This window comes from Trichechus manatus, unplaced genomic scaffold (genome assembly GCF_000243295.1).
Source record: "Trichechus manatus latirostris isolate Lorelei unplaced genomic scaffold, TriManLat1.0 scaffold00210, whole genome shotgun sequence".
Classification (NCBI taxonomy): Eukaryota; Metazoa; Chordata; class Mammalia; order Sirenia; family Trichechidae; genus Trichechus; species Trichechus manatus.
The window spans coordinates 1,657,571-1,684,395 of record NW_004444146.1 but is presented as its reverse complement, the minus strand read 5'-3'; the positions used below and the strand labels follow the sequence as shown (position 1 = coordinate 1,684,395).

At 37.3% G+C, this 26,825-nt stretch overlaps 1 protein-coding gene across 2 annotated transcripts in view; it reads right to left on the bottom strand.

Moving 5' to 3' along the window:
• The window catches only part of MICU2 (mitochondrial calcium uptake 2), a 199,437-nt gene that overhangs the window by 38,859 nt on the left and 133,753 nt on the right, over positions 1-26,825 (bottom strand). For both annotated transcript variants that reach the window (XM_023742436.1, XM_023742437.1), the window contains exons 5-6: positions 26,777-26,824; positions 25,700-25,782 (exon numbers count right to left, since the gene is read on the bottom strand). In XM_023742436.1, coding sequence (XP_023598204.1) covers positions 25,700-25,782; positions 26,777-26,824 — 131 coding nt within the window. The remainder of the gene's footprint in view (positions 1-25,699; positions 25,783-26,776; position 26,825) is intronic.

The window sequence follows — 26,825 nt, the reverse complement described above, 5'->3', positions numbered from 1 at the left end:
GTTAATGTTTTGATTATGGCCCTTTCTTCTTTTTGGATGTGTGCATTTATTGCTGTAAACTGACCTCTAAGCACTGCTTTTGCTGTGTCCCAAAGGTTCTGGTAGATGTGTTTTCATTCTTGTTTGAGTCTATGAATTTCTTTATTCCATCCTTAATTTCTTCTATAACCCAGTAGTTTTTGAGCAAGGTTTTGTTCAGTTTCCCTGTGTTTGATTCTTTTTCCTTGCTTTTTCTGTTACTGATTTCTACTTTTATGGCGTTATTGTCAGAAAAGATGCTTTGTAATATTTCGATGCTTTGGATTTTGTTAAGGCTTGCTTTATGGCCCAATATGTGGTCTATTCTGGAGAATGTTCCATGTACGTTGGAAAAGAAAGTATACTTGTCTGCTGTTGGGTGGAGTGCTCAGTATATGTCTATGAGATCAAGTTGGTTGATTGTAGCATTTAGATTATCCATGTCTTTGTTGAGCTTCTTTCTGGATGTTCTGTCCTTCACCGAAAGTGGTGTGCTGAAGTCTCGTACTCCTATTGTGGAGCTGTCTATCTCTCTTTTCAGAGCTGTTAGAGTTTATGTATTTTGGAGCCCTGTCGTTGGGTGCGTAAATATTATAGTTATGTCCTCCTGGGGTATGGACCCTTAATCATTATATAGTGTCCTTCCTTATCCTTCGTGGTGGATTTTACTTTAAAGGCTATTCTGTCAGAGATTAATATTGCCACTCCTGCTCTTTTTTGAGTGTTGTCTGCTTATTTTTTTCCATCCTTTGAGTTTTAGCTTGTTTGTGTCTTTAAGTCTAAGGTGTGACTCTTGTAGGCAGCATATAGACGGATCGTGTTTCTTTTTTTTTAATCCAATCTGCCACTCTCTGTCTCTTTATTGGTGCATTTAGTCCATTTACATTCAGCGTAACTATTGATAGGTATGAGTTTAGTGCTGTCATTTTGATGTCTTTTTTTGTGTGCTGTTCAGTTTTTGTTCCCCTTAATTTTCTGTGCTGAGTTGTTTTTCTTTATGAATTTTCTTTTCATCTTTTTCACTGTTGTTGATTTTGTGTTTGCTGAGTCTTTATATTTTTCTAGTTTTTTATTTTGATTTGGAGGATTGTTAGTTTCCTTTGTGGTTACCTTAATATTTACCCCTATTTTTCTAAGTTTATACCAGTCTTTTATTTCTTTATATCTCCTTGACTTCTCCTCCATATGAAAAATCTATGTCTACATTTTTTAAGTCCTTCTTTTTTGTTTTAATGTTGTCATTTTTTACATATTGATATTTCTGTTTCTCTATTTTCAATGTTTTAGCTTTGATATATTTTTGTGACTTCCCTATCTGAGTCGATATATGGTTGCTCTGTCCTGTGTTCTAGTCTTGCGTTATTGATTTTCTAACTGGAGGACTCCCTTTAGTATTTCTTGTAATTTTGGTTTGGTTTTTGCAAATTCCCTAAACTTCTGTTCATCTGGAAATGCCCTAATTTCACCATCATATTTGAGAGACAGTTTTGCTGCATATATAATTCTTGGATAGCAGTTTTTTTCCTTCAAGGCTTTATATACGTCACGCCTTTGCCTTCTTGCCTGCATGGTTTCTGCTCAGTATTCCAAGTTTATTCTAATTGGCTCTCCTTTGTAGATGACTTTTATCCCTTGCAGCTCTTAAAATTCTCTCTTCTTTGGTTTTGGCAAGTTTGATTATAATATGTCTTGGTGATTTTCTTTTGGGATCTACCTTACGTGGGGTTCGATAAGTATCCTGGATAGATATCTTCTCATCTTTCATGATATCACGGAAGTTTTCTGTCAACAAATCTTCAACAATTCTCTCCGTATTTTCTTTTATTCCCCCCCATTCTGGTACTCCAATCACTCGTAGGTTATTTCTCTTGATAGACTCCCACATAACTCTTAGAGTTTCTTCATTCTTTTTAATTCTTTTATCCGATTTTTCCTCAAATAAGTTGGTGTCAAGGGCTTTATCTTCAATGTCACTAATTCTGACTTCTACTGCCTCAATTCTGCTCCTATGACTTTCTATTGAGTTGTCTAATGCTGAAATTTTATTGTTAATCTTCTGGATTTCTGATTGCTGTCTCTCTATGGATTCTTGCAGCCTCTTAAATTTGTCATTATACTCTTGAATAACTTTTTTAAGTTCTGCTACTGCTTTGTGTGTTCTTTGACTTTCTCTGAATTTTGACCAATTTTCTAATTTTTTCAAGAGTTCTGTATATTAATCTTTTCTATTCTGCCTTTGGTAACTCCAAGAAATTCTCTTCCTCCAGAAAATTTACTGATTCTTTATTTTGGGAGCTTGCTGAATCCATCATGGACTGCCTCTTTATGTGATTTGATATTGACTGTTGTCTCCGAGACATCAATAAGTTATTATAATTTTATTTTATATTTGTTTAGTGTGTCCTAGCTTCTTGTTTTGTTTTCATATGCCCAAACAGGCTGCTTGTGTGCGCTAGTTTGATTATTGCCACCTTTGAAGCTCTAACGTCCTGTCACCAGGTAGTTAGGTGTGTAACTAAGTATGTGTGCCCAGGAGTCCATTAAATTTTCCTGTATGGATTCAGCTCAGGTGTCCAGGCAGTTGGTCACCAAGTGTGTGGTACAGGCTCTCATCTGCAGTCTTAGAGAGGCATGGGTGATTGGTGTAGGCACAGGTATCTGGCTGCACTAGGGGGTCATGTGCTGAGCAAGTCAGGGGGCTGATGGCTGCCCCTGAGCATCTGAAAGGGAAGTGTGTCCCTGTTCCCTAGAGTGAGTAGGTGAGTTTTGCAGCCGGACTATAAGCACCCTACTCTGTTGGCTGTAAGGACTGGGGAGCACCACTTATTCTTGGACCCCTGTAGCAGGCGGCTTGGTGGCATGGGTGGAGCCACCAGTCCTCAAGCCCCGGATGTGAACAGGTAAGATGCCTGCTTAAAGGGCAGAGCAGTGTCAAGCATCACAAATCTGCCACTTCACAGCTGAAACAACTGAAGTTAGACTTCAGGTGTTTACCCTGTTGTACTGTGGTAGTGAGGGCTTATGCTGTTGAGATGGGTCCACACAAGTCTTTAAAGGGGTGGAAGGCACTCAAAGTCTGTGGGCCCCTTATGCCTGTGCCTAGGCAAAGGAGCTGTGCCAACCCTGAATTTCTGGCTTAAGGGAGCCGGTAGCTCATTTTTTCCATCTGTTAATTTGTTCTCTCTCCAAGGCCAGGAGAATGGGTCAGGGTGCCTTATGGGATCTACTTCTGGCCCAGGGGACTCAGAGATCGCTGAAGCCGGCCAGGCCCGGTGCAGAGTGGGGAGGGAGGAGGTGAATGGGAGAGAGATATTTCCCAAATGGTTTTCTTTTTTTAAATCCCTGCAAAAGGCCATACGCATGTACTTATCTTTAGCTACTTAGGTAATGCTTTTCACTGGTTCGGAGTGTCCAAGCAGAATCTCTGCTGCCAGATCTCTCTCGATGTGGAAACTACCTCCCGAGTGAGGGAGAGGAGCTTTATGCCTGCCTCTCTGTGTAACCCAAGCCCATCCGGGCTGAAGGGCTGCAGCCCCTGCCAGGTCACGTCAGGCAACTCCTTGCTGCTTCCAAACCGTCTCTCTCTCCCATCACCAGTCAGTCTGATTCCTCAGCTTTGCCTTGTTCAGGGCTCCTAGATATTCATATACAATCAAATCACTTGTTTTTTCAGGTTTTTGTTGTAAGAGGGACATACGAAGCCGTCTGACTACTCTGTCATCTTGGCCCCGCCTCCCACTGGTGTTTTAAATACCAGCAGGATCACCTTTGGTGTACAGGTGTCAGCTGAGCTTCCAGACTAAGACAGAATAGGAAGAAGGACCCCTTAGTCTAATCTGAAAAGGTTAGCTAGTGAAAACCTTATGAACAGCAGTAGAACACTGTCTGGAAGATGAGCCTTTCAGGTTGGAAGGTACTCAAAATATGACTGGGGAAGAGCTGCCTCCTCAAAGTAGAGTCAACCTTAATGATGGGGATAGAGTCAAGCAAAGAATACTGAAGATACCGTGGACTGCCAGAAGGATGAACAATGAATGAACAAGTATGAAGAAGTATAACCAGAATGCCCCTTAGAAGCGAGGAGTCTCACGTACTTTGGACATGTTATCAGGAGGGACCAGTCCCTGGAGAAGGACATCATGCTTGGTAGAGGGTAGAGGGTCAGTGAAAAAGAGGAAGACCTTCAACAAGATAGACTGACACAGTGGCTACAACAATGAGCTCAAGCATAACTATGATTGTGAGGATGGCACAGGACCAGGCAGTGTTTTGTTCCGTTGTACACAGGATTGCTATGAGTCAGAATCAACTCGATGGCACCTAACAACAACGACTAATGCCATTCGGTTTGTGCTCAACGTAAAGGTTGGTGGTTTGAACTCACCCAGTGATACTGCAAAAGCCAGGCCTGGCAATCTGCTTCTATTAAGATTACAGCCAAGAAAACCCTATTGAGCAATTCTACTCTGTAACACATGGGGTTGCCATGAGTCGGAACAGACTCAACAGCAACTAGCAATAATGACAACTGATGCCACCACCTGTCAGTTTATACTGTAGTAGCCTGTGTGTTATAATGATGCTGGAAGCTATGCCACCGATATTTCAAATACCAGCAGGTCATCTGTGGTGGACAGGTCTCAGCAGAGCTTCCAGACTAAGACAGACTAGGAAGATCTAGCAAGCTACTTCTGAAAATTAGCCAATGAAAAACTTATGGATCATAACAGAACACTGTCTGACTTGCTTGCTTTGACATGTCAATAGAAGGGGTCAATTACTAATAGAGGACACCATATCTGGTGAAGTAGAGGACCAACAAAGGCATGGGAAACTCTTCAATAAGATGGATTGGCACAATAGCCACAGTGATGGATTTGAACACGCTGGTGATCGTGAGGATGATGCAGGACTGGGCAATGTTTTGTTCTGTTGTACAAAGGGTTGCCATGAGTCAGAGTCGACTCCATGGCAGCTAACAACGACTAATACCACTTATCATTTTTTCATGCTTCATCCATTTTCTTCGGTAAAATGGGTATTCAAGTCCTTTGCCCGTTTTTTAATTGGATTTTTTGTTTTTGTTGTTGTTGCTAAGTTGTAAGAGTTGTTCATGTATCCTGGGTATTAAACCCTGATCTGATATATGGTTCCTCAAAATTTCTTCCCATTCTGTAGGTTGTTTGTTTACTTTGTTGGTAATAATTTGCATATTCTAGACATTTCGTATAAATGGAATCATATAACATTTAGTCTTTTGTGACTGGCTTCTTTCACATAGCATAATGTTCTCAAGGTTCATTGATGTAGCATGAATCAATACTTTATTCCTTCTTATTGCTCAGAAATATTCCATTATATGGATACACCACATCTTACTTATCATCATCAGATGATGGACATTTGGGTTGTTCCCACTTTTTGGCAATTACGGAAAGTGCTATGAATGTTCATGTGTAAGTTTTTATGTGGATATATGTTTTCATTTCTCTTGAGTATATAACTAGGAGTGGAATTGCTGGGTCACAAGGTAACTCAATGTTAAGCATTTTGAGAAAATATTCCAAAGTGGCTGTATCATTTTACATTCCCGCAAGCACTGTACAAGGGTTTGCCTTCTCTACATCTTCAACAACACTTGTTATTATCTGTCTTTTTGATCATAACCATCTTAGTGGGTGTGAAATGGTATCTCATTTGGGTTTGATCTGCATTTCCCTGGTAGCTAATTATTCTGAGCATCTTTTCATGTACATATTGGCCATCTGTATGTCTTCTTTAGAGAAATGTCTTTTTGTAAGTTTTTAGAGCTGTATTATTTTAATTTCCAAGCATTTTAGACTTTTGTAGATATCTTGAGTTCTGATTTACATTAGGTTGGGGTGAGAAAATATATTAAGATTTCCTTTTTTTTTGAAATTTACTGAGACTTGTTTTAAAGTTTTGGTGAACATTTCATATGCACTTGAAAAGAGTATGTATTCTGCAGTTGTTGGATATAATGTTATATAAATGCCACTTAGATCAAGACAGTTGATAGTGTCATTTAGATAGTCTCTATTCTTAATGAGTTTTGGTCTAGTTTTTTTTTTTAAATCAGTTACTGAGAGATGGATGTTAAAACTGCCAATTATGATTGTATGACTGTGGATTTGTCAATATTTTCCTTTAATTCTGTCAGTTTTTGCTTCATGCACTTTGAAGCTCTGCTGTCATGTCATGATGTATGATTTTTTTACAACTATGCAATATTTTTCTTTACCTTTGATAATATTCTTTGTCTTGAAGTCTATTTTGTCTGATATTCATATAGCCACTCCAGATTTCTTTTGATGAGTGTTTCGTGTGTATATTCTATCAAGGTTCTTACATTACTACTTTTATATTTCAGTGATGATTTTCATGTTTTCTTATTTGCAGAAAAGGCAGACCATGAGTCACTTCATTCTTTGAACTCAAGTGCTTAATTTTTAAATTTTAAAACATTTAAAATAAGCTCTTACAGAAAAATTGCAAGTACAGTTCAAAAATCTTTTTTCCCCTGAATCATTTGAGAATAAGTCACTAATCTGAGGTCCTATCACCTCTGAATATTTTCCAGTAAAACTTCCTGAAGTGTTCTGTGTGTGGACATGTGGCTAGTGGTTTCTGTATTGGACAGTGTTGCTTTGGTGGGTATTTTCTACACACAAGGACATTCTCCTACATAACCAAAATACAATCAGCAAAATCAGAAAATTAACACTGATACATTCATCTAATTCTCAGACTCTGTTTAAGTTTTGCCAATTATCCTAATATACCTACTCCTCACTTATCGACTGTCTCGTTCTCCAACTTTTCGCATTTATGACAATAGTAAAAAATCCATTATCCCACTATTTTGTGCATTAATGAGGAGCTGAGGTGAGAGGAAGAGGAGGATGGCAAGGTTTGTGAGAGGGAGGGGGGTTGCACAGGGCGCCAGTGGTTCGTATTACCCAGGTCAGGAGGAGGAGCAGGAGTTGGGGCAGGGGAGAGCTTGGAAGTTTCTTCTTCCAAAGAGGCCTCTTTGCCACCTCTGCTGTGACCAGATGGCCAGGCCTCACCTGCTCGCAGGCCCAGGAGCTGCCCGCTACTGGGGCTGGTGGAGCAGGAAGGTGAAGAGGCAAGGTGATGGTGGGCCCCTGCTGCTCCGGAGGTGGCAGGCAATCCTCGACCATCACTGCCACCACCTCAACCCCTCCTCACCCCTAGGGGGGTTCCATGGTGGTGGGGAAGGGGGGCCTGCTGTGCCATGCCATCCTGAGAGGTGTGGGGGAGGGGGGCCCAATGGGTGGTAAGGGGGGAGGAGGGGACACAGGAGTTGAAGATGGGCCCCAACTCTCCTATAATGCTGATTTTTGCATAACAACTTAGTCTCTGGAACCTAACCATGTTGACAAGTGAGGAATGGGTGTAATGTCCTTCTTAGCAAAAGGATCTAGTTCAGAATTATAATCTGCATTTAGTTATTACGTCTCTTTAGTCTTCTTGGTATGGAATAGTTCCTCAGTGTTTCTTTTATTTTCATGGTCTTGATACTTTTGAAGATTGTGGGACAGTTATTTTGAAGAATGTCCCTCAAACTGAATTTGCCTGATTTTCTTCAGGATTAGACTTAGGTTATGTATATTTGGCAGGAAATGACGCAAGACTCTTCTCACTGCATTCTATCAGGTAATGCATGATTTCAATGTGTTCAATTACTGATGATGTTCCCTTTGATCACTTAAGTAAGGTAGTGTCTGCCACCTACTCTTTTTCTCTCTGAAACAAATACATATGCTGGGTGGAGGTATTTTCAAACTATATATATTCTCTTCCACATCAAGATTTCCATCAATACCCACCTAATTACCAAATTATTTACCTACCTACCTACCTGCCTACATGCCCTTCCTTCTTTCCTTCCTCCCTCCCTTCATTCCTTCATCCATCAATCTAAGTATGGACTCATGGTTTCTTATTTTACCAATTGGTTATAAGCCATTACTGTCATTATTTGTTATGATGTTCTGATTGTCCAGACTTGGCCAGTGGAACACTTGCAAACTGCTTACTGCATTCATTTGACAAGTTCTCATCATTCTTTAAACATTTCCTTATTTTCTGACACAATTAGATGCTTGAGAGTCTTCTTGTACTTTCCCTAATCTAGCTCTGGAATCAGTCATTTCTCCAAGGACTCCTGGTTTTTTGAGTGGAGAATGGTATTTAGAAGCCAAGTTATGAGTACTAGATGTACTCAGTACTACTGAGGTGTCATTGTTCTCAGGCTTTCTCAGTTGACAGGGTAGCTAGGGAATATATATGTATGTATGTTACACACACACAAATCTCTACATTTATTTCTATATGTGTATTTTGAAAACTAGGCATTCACTCCGATACTTCCAATTTCAATTCAATACCACAGGAATCAGTTTAATCCTTCTCCATATATGTTAACTCTTCTCCGAAAATGAAAAATCTGACTTCCACTATCCTTAATATATTTACTTATTTGATCACTATTTCTGTACCTCTGTAATTAATCTCCCATCTCTACCACTACTTCCTCCCTTGTGTGAAAGCTCCCCGCTGTCTCTGTGCAGGCTCTGATCCCCCATTCCAGGTTATACCTATCATGTGGATATTTTCCTTAACCTGTTAGGATTCCAATACCCCATGCAAAGCTGTCCCTCTGCATGTTCCCCTTCCTCACCCTACTTGAACTTAAACTTTCCAGAGTGGGCTACACCTGCCCTCCCCTTCTCTTCTCACTCGCTCAAGCTCTGTCACTCTATGAGAGCCACCTCTGTCAGGGAATGCCCTCCTTTCTCACTCAGGCTCTGAGTCCTATGCCAGGCCACTGCTCCATATGGTGGAGCACCTATTATGTTTTGGTCCACCTAATGGCTTTATAAATGGATTGTTCAGGAAGGGAAAGGAAGAGGAAGAAAAAGGATAATTTATTTTTGAATCTTAAAGAGATGTATTATTAAAGGATTGTCCAGGAAGCAACTTATTTTAAATTGAATCTTAAATTTAACCTTAATTATTAAGACTACCATTATCTTTTTGGGCACAGTAGAAAATGCAGCAGAAGTAAAGAAATCTTGCTTTACTTTTATCTCTGTCACCCAGATTAAGTGACTAAGTGACAATGTTTCCTTATCTGTTAAATGAACAAGATATACTACATGATACCTAAGTCATTTCCAGTTCTAGTAGTGTACAATTCTTAAATACTTCAGAGGGATTAATTAAGCTAAGTATTGAAAATTAGTCAAAATTTATCATCTAGAGGACAACTTAAAAATAGAAATAATAGATATTATCCTTAAAACACTGATTATAAATTGTAGAAAATTCAAAACTTTTTTTTTTTTTGTTAAGACATTTAATTGTGGTTGGTATAAACTTCACATAGTCTTATTGTCAAATAGTTACAAACTAACAAAACAAAAAATAGGCTTAGTTCACTTTCATAAGAATTTTTTTAAAGCTCATTACTATATCGACTTATTCTAATATGGTATAAAATTTAGAATAATGAAGGTCTGTCCTAAAGTCTATCCAAGTAAGTTTAGTGCCAGACAAACCTTGTTATGTCAGGGTCTTACCCAAATATTTCAGTTTGGATTCAAGGAGAGGGTTACCGCAGGTTCTAGTGTACTTGAAATATTATAGTGCTGTACGTTCAATTCTATAGTAATATCTCTATTTGAAGGGATATAAATATTTAGTACCTAGGCATTTTCTTAGGCTAAAGTCTTTGTGGTCTACTAAAATACTTTCTAAAATGACTGTACATGATGCTGATTCATGATCGAAATTTACTAAGTGCCTGTTATTTGATGACAAAACTGTTCTAGGTGTTGGGGATATATTGGTTAAAGACAGATAATGTCTTTTGCTCTCACTGAACTTATATTCTAATAGGCTAAAATGATAAACAAGTATATAAATAAATAAATAAGAAAATTTCAGATAATGTCAAGTGCTATGAATATAATAAAATAAAATGAAACAGGATTCAGAGACTGCTGGGAAGGAGTTACTTTTATAGACTTAATCAGGGTAGTTCTCTTTGAGGAGATGACATTTGGGCTGAGAATGGAATGATTAAAAGCTATTCAAAGAATGGGGAAAGGACATTCCAGGCAGAGGGAGAGTAAAGTTCCTGGCAGAAATAGGGGTGCTTTGTTAGAGAAACAGGAAGAAGATAAAGGGGTTGTACGTAGTTGTGAAAGACGCAGGAGGGTACACATTCCCTAGATACAAATTCTAAATGGCTAAAAGGGTATTGCCAAACTGACTATTTGAATTTATACTGATCCATATTTTCAATTTCAGGGTGAAAATGAAGAAAACTATGTAAGGACAATTTAACTTAATTTTGTTTTCAGGATCATGACAGTTTAAACTGAGGAACAAGAATACAATTCCAAAATCAAGAAGAATAAATTCTACTGAAGGCTCTTATATTAATTTAATAATAATTCTAATATGTCCATTGAGCATGATAAAATTATGGTAAGACTACTGAATTAATAGTAAAGTCCTTCCTACCAGTATGGAAGTAATGTAAAATAAAAGGAGAATTTTATACTATTAAACAGACTTGTTATGTATCTGTTGTTTAGAAAAATTACACTAACCCTTGGTACTTACCTCAGATAAGTAGATGTGCCATCATTCAAGGTAAAGATTAAATGGATTAACTATTACTTTGATTGCTGCTGGTAGTGTTAATTATTATCTGACAGAGAACAGCTCATGCAAGATAGCTGCTATTCACTTGTTCTTGGGATAAAGAGAGGTACACTTACCAACATAGTTTCTAGACAAAACATGAATGTACCATAAAACACAAAAGCCACAAATTGAGCCAATTTATATTTTAGGATATTTTCATAAGACTTTATACATGTCTTTATTACTTTTGCATTTGCTATTCAAATCACTTTGTTACATTTATGTTTTGGGTACTAAAGTAATTCTCATTACCTAGTGTGGGAAGACCAATGGATGAAATAAAATTTACCCAGGAAAGATTCAGGTAAGATAAAGAAAAACCTGCCTTTAAATATGGTTTTCTGGCCTAAAAAGAACTGTCAGGTCAATGAAAATTTAAGATGTTACTTAGGTTTACTAAGAGAAGGACCTTGGAAGTGAAATAATTATTCAAATAATTAATGTAAAGTTAGTTTTTTCCCCCAGTCCTATTTTTTTTAACTGACATACCATACCAGGCATTATACAATCGTCAGGATCCTTGATATGTTTGAGGCCATTGTTATGGCTATTGTGTCAATTCATCTCATTGAAGGTTTCCCTTGTTTTCGCTGACCCTCTACTTTACAAAACATGATGTCTTGTTCTAGAGACTGGTCTTTTCTGATGAGGTATCCAAAGTAAGCAAGCTGGTCTCACCATCCTCACTGCTAAGGAGCATTCTGGTTATATTTCTTCTAAGACAGATGTGTTTGTCTTAATTAACCAACAGAATTTCACCTTCACGTCACAGCCTACTCATCATGCATTAACCTTCACTTGAATAATAACAACAATCTCAAATATACCCTTCTCTTATATATGTATAAGGTACACTGAGGTAGGTGGACAGTAATGGTACCTTGTGACTTATACACAGGTTGTACTTTGTGTACACTGATATGTTCTCTTCCTTAAACTAACCTCAAATTAATTTCCTTCCTTAACATCTGAAAAGATAATTTTTTTATTCACTGCCACCAATTTTGCACTTCCTACTTACTCATGTTCAGACTTTTGCACTGTGGCACAGGCCGCAACCACTCTTTGTAAACTACTTCTGTAAATGTTCCTAATGACCTACAAAATTTAATGCGCTCTCTACTCAATCCCTATCCTACTTGACCACCTTTTTTTCTATTGAGCTTTAAGTGGAAGTTTATAGTTCAAGTTAGTTTCTCATAGAAAAATTTATACACACATTGTTATGTGACCCTAGCTGCTCTCCCTATAATGTGACGGCACACTCCTCCTTTCCACCCTGAATTTCTCGTGTCCATTCAACCAGCTCCTGTCCCTTTTTGCCTTCTCATCTCACCTCTGGACAGGAGCTGCCCATTTAGTCTCATGTATTTAGTCGAGCTAAGAAACACTCTCTACGTGAGTATCATTTTATGTCTTATATTCCAGTCTAATCTATGTCTGAAGAGTAGGCTTAAGGAATGGTTTCAGTTCTGGGCTAACAAAGAGTCTGGAGGCCATGTCTTCCGGGGTCCCTCCAGTCTCAGTCAGACCATTAAGCCTGGTCTTTTTACTACAATTTGCATTCTACGCTCCACTTTTCTCCTGCTTCGTCAGGGACTCTCTGTTGTGTTCCTTGTCAGGGCAGTCATTGGTGGTAGCCAGGCACCATCTAGTTCTTCTGGTCTCAGGCTGATGGAGTCTCTGGTTTATGTGGCCCTTTCTGTCTCTTGGGCTAATATTTTCCTTGTATCTTTGGTGTTCTTCATTCTCCTTTGCTCCAGGTGGGTTGGGACCAACGGATGCATCTTAGATGGCCGCTCACTAGCTTTTAAGACTTTAGATGCCACCCACCATATGGGATACAGAACATTTTCTTAACTTTGTTATGCCAATTGACCTAAATGTCCCCTGACACCACAGTCCCCAGACCCCTGCCCCTGCTACTCTGTCCCTCCAAGTGTTTGGTTGTATTCAGGAAACTTCTTAGCTTTTGGTTTGGTCAGTTGTGCTGACTTCCCCTGTAGTGTGTGTTGTCCTTCCCTTCACATAATTCTTGTCTACTATCTAGTGAATACCGCTCTCCCTTCCTCCCCACCCTCGTAACCATCAAAGAATGTTTTCTTCTGGGTTTAAACCTTTTCTTGAGTTCTTATAAGAGTTGTCTCATACAATATTCGTCCTTTTGCAACTGACAAATTTCACTCAGCATAATGCCTTCCAGATTCATCCATGTTATGAGATATTTCGTGGATTCACTGTTGTTCTTTATCGTTGCATAGTATTCCATTGTATGAATATACCATAATTTGTTTATACATTCGTCCCTTGATGGGCACCTAAGTTGTTTCCATCCTTTTGCTATTGTGAACAGTGCTGAAACGAACATGGGTGTGCATATATCTATTCATGTGATGGCTCTTATTTCTCTAGGATATATTCCAAGGAGTGGGATTACTGGATTGTATGCTACTTCTATTTCTAGTTTTTTAAGGAAGGGCCAAATCAATTTCCAAAGTGGTTGTACCTACCATTTTATACTCCCACCTGCAGTGTGTTAAGTGTTCCAGTCTCTCCACAACCTCTCCAACATTTATTGTGTTTTTTGGATGAATGCTAGCCTTGTTGGGGTAAGATGGTATATCACTATAGTTTTGATTTGCATTTCTCTAATGGTTAATGATCGTTAATAGCATTTCCTCACGTTATCTGTTAGCCTCTGAATGTCTTCTTTGGTGAAGGGTCTGTTCATATCCTTTGACCATTTTTTAATTCGGTTGTCTTTTTGTTGTTGAGGTTTTGCAGTATCTTGTGGACTGTAGAGATTAGATGCTGATTGGATTTGTTGTAGCCAAAATTTTTTCCCAGTCTGTAAGTTGTCTTTTTACTTTTTTTGGTGAAGTCTTTTGATGAGCATAAGTGTTTCATTTTTAGGAGCTCCCAGTTATCTAGTCTCTGTTCTGGTGTTTGTGCACTGTTAGTAATGTTTTGTATTCTGTTTATGCCATGTATTAGGGCTCCTACTGTTATCCCTATTTTTTCTTCCATGATCTTTATTGTTTTAGATTTTATATTTAGGTCTCTGATCCATTTTGAATTAGTTTTTGTGCATGGTGTGAGGTATGGGTCTTGTTTCGGTTTTTTGCAGATGGATATCCAGCTATGCCAGCACCATTTGTTAAAGAGACTGTCTTTTCCCCAATTAACGGACTTCGGGCCTTTGTCAAATATCAGCTGCTCATAGATGGATGAATTTACATCTGGATTCTCAATTCTGTTCCATTGGCCTATGTATCTGTTATTGTACCAGTACCAGGTTGTTTTGACTACCATGGTGGTATAACAGGTTCTAAAATCCGGTAGCGTGAGGCCTCCCACTTTGTTCTTCTTCTTCAGTAATGCTTTGCTTATCCAGGGCCTCTTCCCTTTCCATACGAAGTTGGTGATTTGTTTCTCTATCTCATTAAAAAATGCCACTGGAATTTGGATTGAGACTGTACTGTATCTGTAGATTGCTTTGGGTAGAACTGACATTTTCACCATGTTGAATCTTCCTATCCATGAGCAAGATACGTTTTTCCACTTATGTAGGTCTCTTCTGGTTTCTTGCAGTAGTGCCTTGTAGTTTTCTTTGTATAGGTGTTTTACGTTTCTGGTTAGATTTATTCCTAAGTATTTTATCTTCTTGGGGGCTATCGTAAATGGTATTGATTTGGCGATTTCCTCTTCGAAGTTCTCTTTGTTGGTGTAGAGGAATCCAACTGATTTTTGTACATTTTAGCTTGTATCCTGATACTTTGCTGAAAACTTCTATTAGTTCTGGTAGTTTTCTTGAGGATTCTTTGGAGTCTTCTGTGTTAAGATCATATCATCTGCAAATAGAGACACTCTGACTTCTTCCTTACCAATCTGGATACCCTTTATTTCTTCTTCTAGCCTAACTGCTCTGGCTAGGACCTCCAGCACAATGCTGAAGAAGACTAGTGACAAAGGGCATCCCTGTCTGGTTCCCATTCTCAAGGGGAATGCTTTCAAAGTCTCTCCATTTAGGATGATGTTGGCTGTTGGCTTTGTATAAATGCCCTTTATTATCTTGAGGAATTTCCCTTCTATTCCTATTTTGCTGAGAGTTTTTATCAGGAATGGGTGTTGGACTTTGTCAAATGCCTTTTCTGCATCAATTGATAAGATCATGCGGTTCTTGTCTTTTGTTTTATTTATGTGATGGATTACATTGATTGTTTTTCTAATGCTGAACCATCCCTGCGTATCTGGCATGAATCTCACTTTGTCATGGTGAATTATTTTTTCGATACGTTGTTGAATTATATTGGCTAGAATTTTGTTGAGGATTTTTGTGTCTATATTCTTGAAGGATATTGTTGACTACCTTTTTAGAGTTTGATATTAAACACGATTTCTGTTACTCTTTTCTTTCTGAGATTCCATTACCATGCACTCTCTGGGCTTTCTCTTACTTCTCTGGTACTCTGCTGCTTCTCAGTTGTATTCCTTGGCTCTAACTCACCTTGACCACTTAAATGAAACTGTTCTCCAAAACTCTGGTCTTAGCCCTCCACTCTATATTTTCCTCTTTTAAGGTCATAAATTACCATGACTTAACTCTGTCAATATGTTTCTTAATCCTGGCTACACTCTTGATTTCTAGACAGTTGCTTGCTACACTTGTCTATCTATCTATACAGTCATGTCCTAACAGTTCATCAAACTCAACATTTCCAAGCTCAGAGCCAAGATTTTTCTCTCTCAGCCTAGCCATCAGACTCAACATTTCCAAGCTCAGAGCCAAGATCTTTCTCTCTCAGTCTAGCCCTCCTTTGAATTCTCCCTTAAATGAGGCCGACTAGCATGCAAGAAGGAGCAGGGCTCTAGAATTGGATGAGCTTAGAATCAAATGGTTCTAATGACCACGTTTTAATCTTCTCATCTTTAAAATGGGGATAACCAAAACCAAACCCAAACCCACACTGTTGAGTTGATTCTGATTCATAGCGACCCTATAGGACAGAGTAAAACTGCCCTATAGGGTTTCCAAGGCTGTAAATCTTTATGGAAGCAGACTGCCACATCATCCTACCATGGAGTGGCTGGCATTTTTGAACCGCTGACCTTTCAGTTAATAGCTAAGGACTTTAACCACTGCGCCTACAGGGCTCCTTAAAATGGGGATAATAAAACTTATTTTGTACGTTGCTGTAAGGTTCAATAACTTAACATATATCTCTGACATAACCGATCCTCAAAATAATTAATTTCCTTTTCTTTTTTTGGTCAGTCAAAACTATCATTATTCCTAGTCAGATAGTCTGAAAAAAGGAGCAACAATTGATTCTTCCTTTTCCCTTCATTCCTCTAATCCAAATGGGTACCAGGTTCTACAGTCTATTCCACATTAGCACTTGGTTCTATTTCCTACTTTTCTTTGACAGTTGTAAACTGGACTATTGCAATAGCCTAAGGAGTCCTTTTGCCTTCAATTTCTCCTTTTTTAACTTCATCTGTCATACTGTGACCACAGGTGAATACTGGAACATTTAAGTGCAATTATCTACATGATTACTGTCTGCTGATTTCTCCTGATAGTAATTTACAGTTTATATTAGAGAATCCCAGTTCTTAGGTGTTTCTATTCATGATTCAGCTGTGTTGCAACACAACAGCAACAATTGCTTTTACAGTAGTGTAGTGGCTTGCATGTTGCTGTGATGCTGGAAGCTATGCCAGCAGTATTTCAAATACCAGCAGGGTCACTCGTGGTGGACAGGCTTTAGTGGAGCTTCCAGACTAAGGCACCTAAGAAAGACCTGGCAGTCCACTGCTGAACAAATTGGCCAGTGGAAACCTTATGAATAGCAGAGAACAATGTGTGATATAATGCCAGAAGATGAGCCCCTCAGGCTGGAAGGCACTCAAAATACAACTGGGGAAGAGCTGTCCCTTCAAAGTAGAGTCAACCTTAATGAGCTTTATGGAATAAAGCTTTTAATACCTTCATTTGCTGAGTGGCACAACTCAGAAGAAACAGCTGCAAAAATCCATTAATAATCGTAAGATGGAATGTATGAAGTATGAATCTAGGAAAACTGGAAAAAAAAAAAAAAAAAAAAAAAACCAAACCCATTGCTACTGAGTTGAATCTGACTCATTGCAACCCTACAGAACAGAGAAGAACTGCCCCATAGGATTTCCAAGGAGCAGCTGGTGGATTTGAACTGCCAACCTTTTGGTTAGCAGCTAAGTTCTAAACCACTGCGCCACCACGGCTCCAGGAAAACTGGAAGTCGTCAAAAATGAAATGGACCGCATAAAGTTCTATGTCTGAGGCATTAGTGAGCTAAAGATGGACTGGTACTGGCCATTTTGAATCAGACAATCATGTAGTTTACTATGCTGGGAATGACAAATTGAAGAGGAATGGTGCTGCATTTATTGTCAAAAGGAACGTGTAATAGGATGATATCCTTAAGTTTACAAGAAAGACCAGTTAATATGACTTAGTGAGCTGAAATAGACTGGTACTGGCCTTTCTGAGTCAGACAATCATGGGGTTTACTATGCCAGGAATGACAAATTGAAGAGGAATGGCACTGCATTTATCATCAAAAAGAACGTTTCAAGATCTACCCTTAAGTACAACACTGTCAGTGATAGGATAATATCCACATGCCTACAAGGAAGACCAGTTAATATGACTATTATTCAAATTATGCACCAACCACTAACGTTAAAGATGAAGAAACTGAAGTTTTTACCAACTTCTGCAGTCTAAAATTGATCAAACATGCAATCAAGATACATTGATAATTACTGGTGATTGGAATGCGTAAAGTTGGAAACAAAGAAGAAGGATCAATACTTGGAAAATATGGCCTTGGTGACAGAAATGATGCTGGAGATCATATGACAGAATTTTGCAGGACCAATGACTTCTTCATCGCAAATGCTTGTTTTCAACAACATAAACGGTGACTTTACATGTGGACCTCGCCAGATGGAATACACAGGAATTAAATCGACTATATCTGTGGAAAGACAGGATGGTAAAGTTCAATACTATCTGTCAGAACAAGGCTAGGGGCCAACTGCGGAACAAACCATCAATTGCTCATATGTTAAGTTCAAGTTGAAGCTGAAGAAAATTAGAGCAAGTCCACCAAGAGTCAAAATATGACCTTGAGTATATCCACCTGAATTTAGAGATTCGACACATTGAACACTAATGACCCAAGACCAGATGAGTTGTGGAATGACATCAAGCACATCATACATGAACAAAGCAAAAGGTCATTAAAAAGACAGGAAAGAAAGAAAAGACTAAAATGGATGTCAGAAGAGACTCTGAAACTTGCTCTTCAACGTCAAGTCGCTAAAGAGGAAGAAAGAAATGATGAAGTAAAAGAGCTGAACAGATATCAAAGGGTGGCTTGAGAAGACAAAGTATTATAATGAAACATGTAAAACCTGGAGTTAGAAAACCAAAAGGGAAGAACACACTTGGCATTTCTTAAGCTAAAAGAATTGAAGAAAAAATTCAAGCCTCAAGTTGCCATATTGAAGGATTCTGTGGGGAAAATATTGAACAATGCAGGAAGCATCAAAAGAAGATAGGAGAAATGCAGAGTCACTGTACCATAAAGAACTGGTCAACATTCAACCATTTCAGGAGGTAGCATATGATCAAGAGCTGAGAGTACTGAAGGAAGAAGTCCACGCTGCACTGAAGGCATTCGCAAAAAACTAGGCTCCAGGAATTGAGATGTTTCAACAATCAGATGGAGTGCTTGAAGTGCTCACTTGTTATGTCAAGAAATTTGGAAGACACCTTCCTGGCCAACTGACTCGAAGAGATCCATATTTGTGCCTGTTTCAAAGAGAGGTGATCCAACAGAATGTGGTAATTATCGAAAAATATCACTAATATCACACACAAGTAAAATTTTGCTGAAGATCATTCAAAAGTGGTTGTAGCAGTACATCGATAGGGAACTGACAGAAATTCAAGCGGGATTCAGAAAAAGACGTGGAATGAAAGGTATCATTCTGACATCAGATGGATCTTGGCTGAAAGCAGAGAATACCAGAAAGATGGTTACCTGTGTTTAATTGACTATGCAAAGGCATTCAACTGTGTGGATCATAACAAATTATGGATAACATTGAGAAGAATGATAATTCCAGAACAATTAATTGTGTTCACGAGGAACCTGTACATAGACCAAGAGGCAGTTGTTAGAACAGAACAAGGGGATACTGCGTGATTTAAAGTCAGGAAAGGTGTGTGTCAGGGTTGTATCCTTTCACCATACTTATTTAATCTGTATGCTTAGCAAATAATCAGAGAAACAGGACTGTATGAAGAACGTGGCATCAGGATTGGAGGAAGACTAATTAATAACCTGCGATATGCAAATGACACAACCTTGCCTGCTGAAAGTGAAGAGGACTTGAAGCACTTACTGATGAAGATTGAAGACCACAGCCTTTGGTATGGAATACACCGTGACATAAAGAAAAGAAAAATCCTCACAACTGGACCAATAAGCAATATTATGATAAATGCAGAAAATATTGAAGCTGTCAAGGATTTCATTTTACTTGTATCCATAATCAACACCCACAGAGGCAGCAGTCAAAAAATCAAATGACACACTGCACTGGGCGAATCTGCTGCAAAAGATCTCTTTAAAGTGTTCAAAAGCAAAAATGTCACTTGGAGGACTAACATGCACCTGACCCAAGCCATGGTATTTTTAATTGCCTCATATGCATGTGAAAGCTAGACAATGAATTAAGGAAGACCTAGGAAGAATCGATGCCTTTGAATTATGGTGTTGGCAAAGAATATTGAATATACCATGGACTGCCAAAAGAACGAACAAATCTGTCTTGGAAGAAGTACAGCCAGAGTGGTCTTAGAAGTGACGATGGCAAGACTTCATCTCACATACTTTGGACATGCTATCAGGAGGGACCAGGCCCTGGAGAAAGACATCATGCTTGGTAAAGCAGAGGTTCAGTGAAGAAGAGGAAGACCCTCAATGAGATGGACTGACATGGTGGCTGCAACAATGGGCTCAAGCACTACGGTTGTGATGGCGCAGGACTGGGCAATGTTTCTTTCTGTTGTACGTGGGGTCGCTATGGGTTGGAGTCGACTCGATAGCACCTAACAACAAAAATAACTTTTATAAAATTTATTTCAGAATTACAGACTCCTTTTCATTTAAATAAATTTTCAGCTAATTTTATTTCCGCAGGGGATCATAAATAATGGTTACTTCATCACTGTTCATGCCTAATAGAGCAATAATGTTATCTTTGCTTCTTTAGTCTGAATGGAACTGAATTCAACAATGAATTTGACTTTCTGGTCATTTTATTTCCTTGTTTTTTAAGTATTTTTTAATCTGAGGTCCCAAGTAAGAGACATAATTTCTGGAAATCCTTGGTTTTTTCATTTTGTCTCTTCAGATGTCTCTTCAACCTTTCAGTGAAACTCTTGCTGCTTTCAAAAACCAGTTACTATACAATGATAAACTTTACCAGCACTGCTTCTTTGGAAACAAGTAGATTTGCTAACTAACATTTCATACTGACTTTCTAATGAAATATTCTTTTTTCAAACTTGTATCTCTTACATATAACATATTTTTGAATATATGAAACATTACAAATATTCTTTAAGCAGTTAAGTAGTATAATTTTGTCTATGGCTTTCCATCAGATTTAACTTCTAACACTTTGTGAGAAAATAAATTCTATAAGTTTACTACCTGTTTTTCTGAATAGTACAGTGCAACCTCATATATCCAGAGGTCTACTTCAGGCAACTTCAATCCTCTGGAATCCTCCAGCTTTGTTACTTAAGCTGCAAACCCAGGAGTAAGAAAAAGCTTTTTCAGCATTTGACATAACTGTCATAAAGGGCATGCAATAAAATCTATATGAAATTTTCTCAGAATCTATAGTATCTGTAGTATAGTCTAAAGCAGTGCTGTCTAACAGAAATATAATGGATTCAGATTAGTAATCTAAAAATTTCTCAGTAGCCACATTAAGAAAGGTAAAAAGCAACAGGTAAAACTGTTGATACCCAGAAATAATTATTAACTATGTATTAAATATGAAATTATTTAGATATTTTACATTCCTTTGTTCTTCAAAATCCGATGTGTATTTTACATTTATAGCACTTATCAATTCAGATGTTACCTTTCATTAGGAATACTTGATCTGTATTTAGAGTTCATAAAATTTACAACTGAAATAGTAGATATGCATACCCAAGTTCTTCCAAAGTTTTCCAATATCAGAAGTGAATGTCAGGGAATCAAGTGAAGTTCTGTAAAATTTTAAGTAAATTAAAATAAAAGAGAAAAACCCCAGTTCCTTAGCCACACTCACCATATTTCAAAGGCTCAACAGCCGCATGTGGCTACTAGCTATTATACTGGATGATGCAAGTAGACTTTATATTTTACACACAATTTTAACAAGCTTTGTCTGTTTTTCTAATACAGAGGAGATAAGAAGAAAAAAACAGGAGACTAGAACTGACAGGAAGATCTGCTTTTCATTCACTCTGGAAACAATCAGAAGTGACAGATAATCTCCTAATCATGAGGAAGAAAAAAGAAACCAGAAATGTGCATGAAAGTCTAGGACCATTCAACGTAAGGGTAAATAGCCTAACTACCCTCAGTAGACTCTGAATGTCTAACTATTCCATCACTGTGAAATTGGTCTTCATAATGATAATCCTGAGCTATCAAGAAAAGGATAAATTCTACACAGTGTTAACTGGTTTCAGAAGACAGGGAAATACACATATAGATTCTTGGAAGACTTAAATCAAAAAGTTACAAATGTTAAAAAATTTAATCCTGTTAAAAAAATTTAATCATGTCAATTAGTTGGAAAATTCACCTATGTGAAACATTTCATTGCCTGATATTGCCAATAAAAATTATTCAGCTACCTTTATAAATTCTAATCTTCCCTCTGCTAGGTTTCAATAAAATGTTCTCTCCATTCAAATGTTCTAAAATTGTGGACTTATTTTATGATCTGATAGACTTAATCATAAATCTTTCAACTCTTTTTCATAGTCCAAATATATCCTATTTTTAAGCATCCTACATCCTCTTGATTATTTCTCTTTTTTGAACATTTCCATGTGATTCATGAAGTGCACCTGATTAGAAATACATACAGAAATCCAAAGGTATCTGGTTTGGTGTAAGGCTATATTTCCTATGTTTTTTTTTTTTTAGGATATCTCTCCAGAATTTTGAGGCAACACACTGGGCTGAGATCTGGAGGGTAGTCTAAAATTATGCCTGAATTTATTCCCCTCTTGGGTTGGAAATAATATTCCAGAATCTAATTTCCTAGAATTGTATACTGGATTCTTTTCCCTCAAATGCAATGTAGTAAAAACGATCTTAACTGGCCTCCACTTAACTGATTAGCCAGATTAATTAATGTTCCCTACCCTCCTTTATAGAACTTAATGATATATGCTCATGGAAAGCTGTGTATATGAAGCTGTAGGCCAATCTCAAGCAGACTTGCACATTCCTGCTCCTAGCAGTTGACATCAATATTTGCTGTAAGTCTTTTGCATTTCCAAACTAACTTATGCATGTTGTACTTGTTATTGCAATTACTAAATCTTATTAAATATTACCGTAAAGTAATGGGGTTTTCTGGAAACTCCAGAAAGATGGAAGCAGAAGTTAACTACTTGAAGACACTAGGACCTTGGACTTTCTTTTTAGCCTGGGTAAGGATGTGACTTCAAAAACAACTGAGTTTGGTATAAAAACCAGAAGAAACTGAAATGGAAGCATTAAGCATAGAGACTATGTAAATTTCTTTTTCTGAATGGTGATATAAAGTCTAAATATAAAAGCACAAAATTAAATCTCTTAGACCTGGCAAGCCCCTGCACTTTGTCAAGGAAAAGTGCACCAGCTCTGATCTATGTGCACATCTTGCTTCACTAAATTTATGTTCCTTGGTTAAATAAGGAGCACTGGTAGCACAGCAGTTAAGAGCACAGCTGCTAACCAAAAGGTAAGCAGTTCGAATCCACCAGCCGCTCCTTGTAAACCCTATAGGGCAGTTCTACTCTCTCCTATAGGATCGCTATGAGTGGGGATCAACTCGATGGCAACAGGTTTGGTTTTTTTTTTTTGGTTTGGTTAGATAAAGGAGAACTTTCTGTGTGTATGTGTTTAGTCTCTTCCTGTCTATCCATAGTCCACCTGAAGCAATGTAACTGCTTATACTAATGAAAAATGAGTCTGAAAAGAGGAGTTGTTTTTATTAGAAAATGGGTTGAATGCTTTATTTGACAAATGCACATGGCTAAAACATTTGCTTCCAAATTAGCTGGGGTAAGATTGTAAAGATCGGGAGAAATCATAAAAATCTAGAAGGATTCTACATTTAGACTGCTTTGTAAGTGTCTTTAAGTTTCTGCTGCGCTTTAAAGAAAGTGAAAATGGAAACTGCAGAAAATACATTATGGGTATACTTGTGCAAGCAAAATAACAAGGCATTTTCATCTGTTGCTCAAACTCAAAGAAAAGGCCTTGGTTCTAAATCAAAAGACTGACAAATCGATATACATTGATTTAAGTTAAATTAAAATGTTTGTTATGTAGGTATCTTTATTATTATTATTATTTTATGATTCCTACCTTAACACTTAAGATTAACTGAAAAACTACTGATCCTGGTCACATCAGATAAGATTACTTCTACTAAATTTTAAGCTAAAACACTGACAATTTCATCCGCTACTTTATTTGTCCACCCACATAGATTTTCATGTCATTCACCCTAGTTTCCCCCATATGCTTATATTTATACACTGTATATACTCTCTTCCAGATAATTTCTAAAGATTTTAAACATTTATAAATCTATTTTTTGTGGGATTCTACCATTTATAAATTTATTCTCTATTTAGGACCTACTTTGCTATGTCCTTTGTTTCTAGTCTTTGAAATGTTTTTTTACATATAAAACCAGATTCAAAGTGTAAAGTTTGATGAGTTTTGACAAATTTATACACTCAAATAACCATCACTCCAATCAAGATCTAAAATATTTCCAGCACTCCAGAAAATTCCCCCAAGTATTTTTGCAGTCAATTCCTCACTTCTGCCTAGTCTAGGCTGGAATGATGTACTTTCTGTCACTACAGATATATATTTTTTCTAGAATTTCATATAAATGGAATCATACGGCATGCACTCCTTTTCTTTCACTCCAATTCACCCATGTTGAAGTCTATCAGTAGTTTGTTTCTTTTTAATGGTGATCCCATATTTTTATGCATACATGTTGCTGTAAAAAAAAAAAATTAGCATAGTGCACTTACGAAAATACCTCATGGGGAAAGGTGGAGCTGGCAAACAAACATAGAAGGTGTGTGCTATTTGTGTAAAACTACTAGTAGTATTTATTGTATTATACGACTATACCAAAATTTGTTTATCCAGTCACTTGTTGATGAACATTTGTTTCCAGTTTTGGTCTATCATGAATATTCATATGCAGGTCTTTGGGTGAAGATTTTTTTTTCTTTTTTTTTTGAGCTAAATACTTAAGAGTGAAATTGCTAGGTCATAGGCTAAGTACATATTTAACTTTAAAAGAAGCTACCAATTTTGTGTTCCAAGTGTTTCTACCATTTTACATACCTACCAGCAATGTATGAGAGTTCCATTTATTGCATATCTCAAAAGATTTTTAAAAGTGTAATAAATTTGTCAGTTATGTATGTACTCAGAAAAATAACTGATGAATTAATGAGTAGCTAGTACACACTAAGCACTGTGCTATGTATTTATCCATATGTCTTCTTCATTTTTCTCTCCATAGGGCACTCTAATAGATTAAAAACATCTAACTCTTAATTATCACACTGCCTTGCTTCCAACAGTTTACATTTTTTTTTTTTTATATTACCACCCTCTTTCTTGGAATGGAGTAAAATTTACTGGTTTATATTCCAGAGTTATGTCTTGAGAAACACCATTTAAACATATTTTCAGCTTTTCAAATATTATCCTTAGCAAATTCCTGGAAAATTTTACCAATGTATACTTATTGTGGCCTTTTCTTTATTTTTTTCATTTAGGGAGAAAAAGGAAAGCCTTTTTTAGGCTTTGTTGTTGGAAACCCTGGTGGCGTAGTTGCTAAGAGCTCAGCTGCTAACCAAAAGGTCGGCAGTTCGAATCCAGCAGGTGCTTCCTGGAAATCCTATGGGGCAGTCCTACTGTCCTATAAGGTCGCTATGAGTCGGAACCAACTCGACGGCACCTAACAACATAACAACAAAAACCAAAAACCAAGCCCACTGCCATTGAGTTGATTCTGACTCATAGCAACCCTATAGGGCAGAGTAGAAGTGCCCCATAGGGTTTCCAGGCAGTACCTGGTGGATTTGAACTGACGATCTTTTGGTTAGCAGCAGAGCTCTTAACCACTATGCCACCAGGACTCCTTTTTAGGCCTTAGGAAGGCCTAAGTTTCTATTTCTTTTTTTTTTGGTGTAAGAATAATTTTTAACACATCTTTAAAACATATTCTTTGAAGCCCTTCCTACTGTAATATCATTTACTGAAACTAAAAAATAAAACAAAACAAATGTATGAAAAACAAATGCTTAAGCTAGTTTCTCCTTTTCCAATCTTATGTTCTACTTGCTTATTATCCATTTCCTCAAGGTAGTAGCACAGAAAATTTAATATTTTTGAATGTACAAATGATTTATTGACATTTCATATGTAAAAAGTTAATATAATTTTGATTTTTTTATGGAAATGTAAAATCATCAAAGAAGCAACAATGTGTTTTATATGAACACGCCTAAGATAAACCTAAATAACTAAAGTGGACTTACCTTAAAAAATTCCTTTTTCTCAACCTTCTCATTGCCATCTGAATCCAGCATTTTAAAAGCAACATGAAACCCAGTGTGGGGTTCTGTAGTTAAGTGAAAAATGAATAATAATTTAAATCTTGGTGAAATACATATTATCTGCAATTATTTGAAGGTCTATAGATCTTACTATGTAATTAAATGCCTAAACAGAGAAAAAAAGATTACTTCTTATGGTAACAATTTTCAAAGGCTGATATTTTGTGCTAAGGTCTGTTCCCTGCATTCTCCAACATCTTTTTCACGGGGTGCTGCTGCTGTTCTGCTATTAAGCATAATTGAGAACCTAACTGATTTCATTAGTTCTACCAGGGGCTTTTCTATATTTTTACAGTAGTTTGGTTATTCTCATATTGATTATCACTCCTTACTTTCTTTTCTCAGAGGAGGGTTTTTTTTAACTTTTTATTTTGGAACAATTTTAAGCTTACAGAAATGGTGTAAAGATAGTAAAGAGAGTTTCCATGTACTCCTCACGCAGGTTCCCCTATTATGAACATCTTCTAAACCACAGCACAGTGATCAAAACTAAGAAATTAACATTGGTACAATATCATTAACTAAACTACTGACTTTATTTGGATTTCCCCCGTTTCTCCATTGATGTTCTTCTATTCTAGGATCAAATACAAGATACCATGTTGCATTTAGTTGTCATGTCTGCTTAGTCTCCTTCAATCTGTGTCAATTCTTCAGTCTTCCCTTGTTTTTCATGACCTTGGCGTTTTTAGAGTGCTCATCAGGAATTTTATAGAATGTAAGATGAGAGTTTTTTAATATTCCTGAGTAAAGGCTAACTCTATGATCCTCCTGTTCAACAGCCTTCTATTAAGGAGACAAAGTTATGAGGATCCATACAGTACAAGGGAGGGAGAAAAGATCTGAAGTGATAATCTAAACCAAATTTATAGATGCAGAAACTAAGGTATCAATAATTTTTTTTAATGATAAAGACATAAATGCCAAATTTCCAAAAACCCTGTTTGGTAAGAACAGAGAATTCCATATGCTCATTAAGAAGAATTATGGAATACTTACTAGTGAGAATTGTAAGCAAGAAAAGATACTCAGTATATGAAATTAGTCC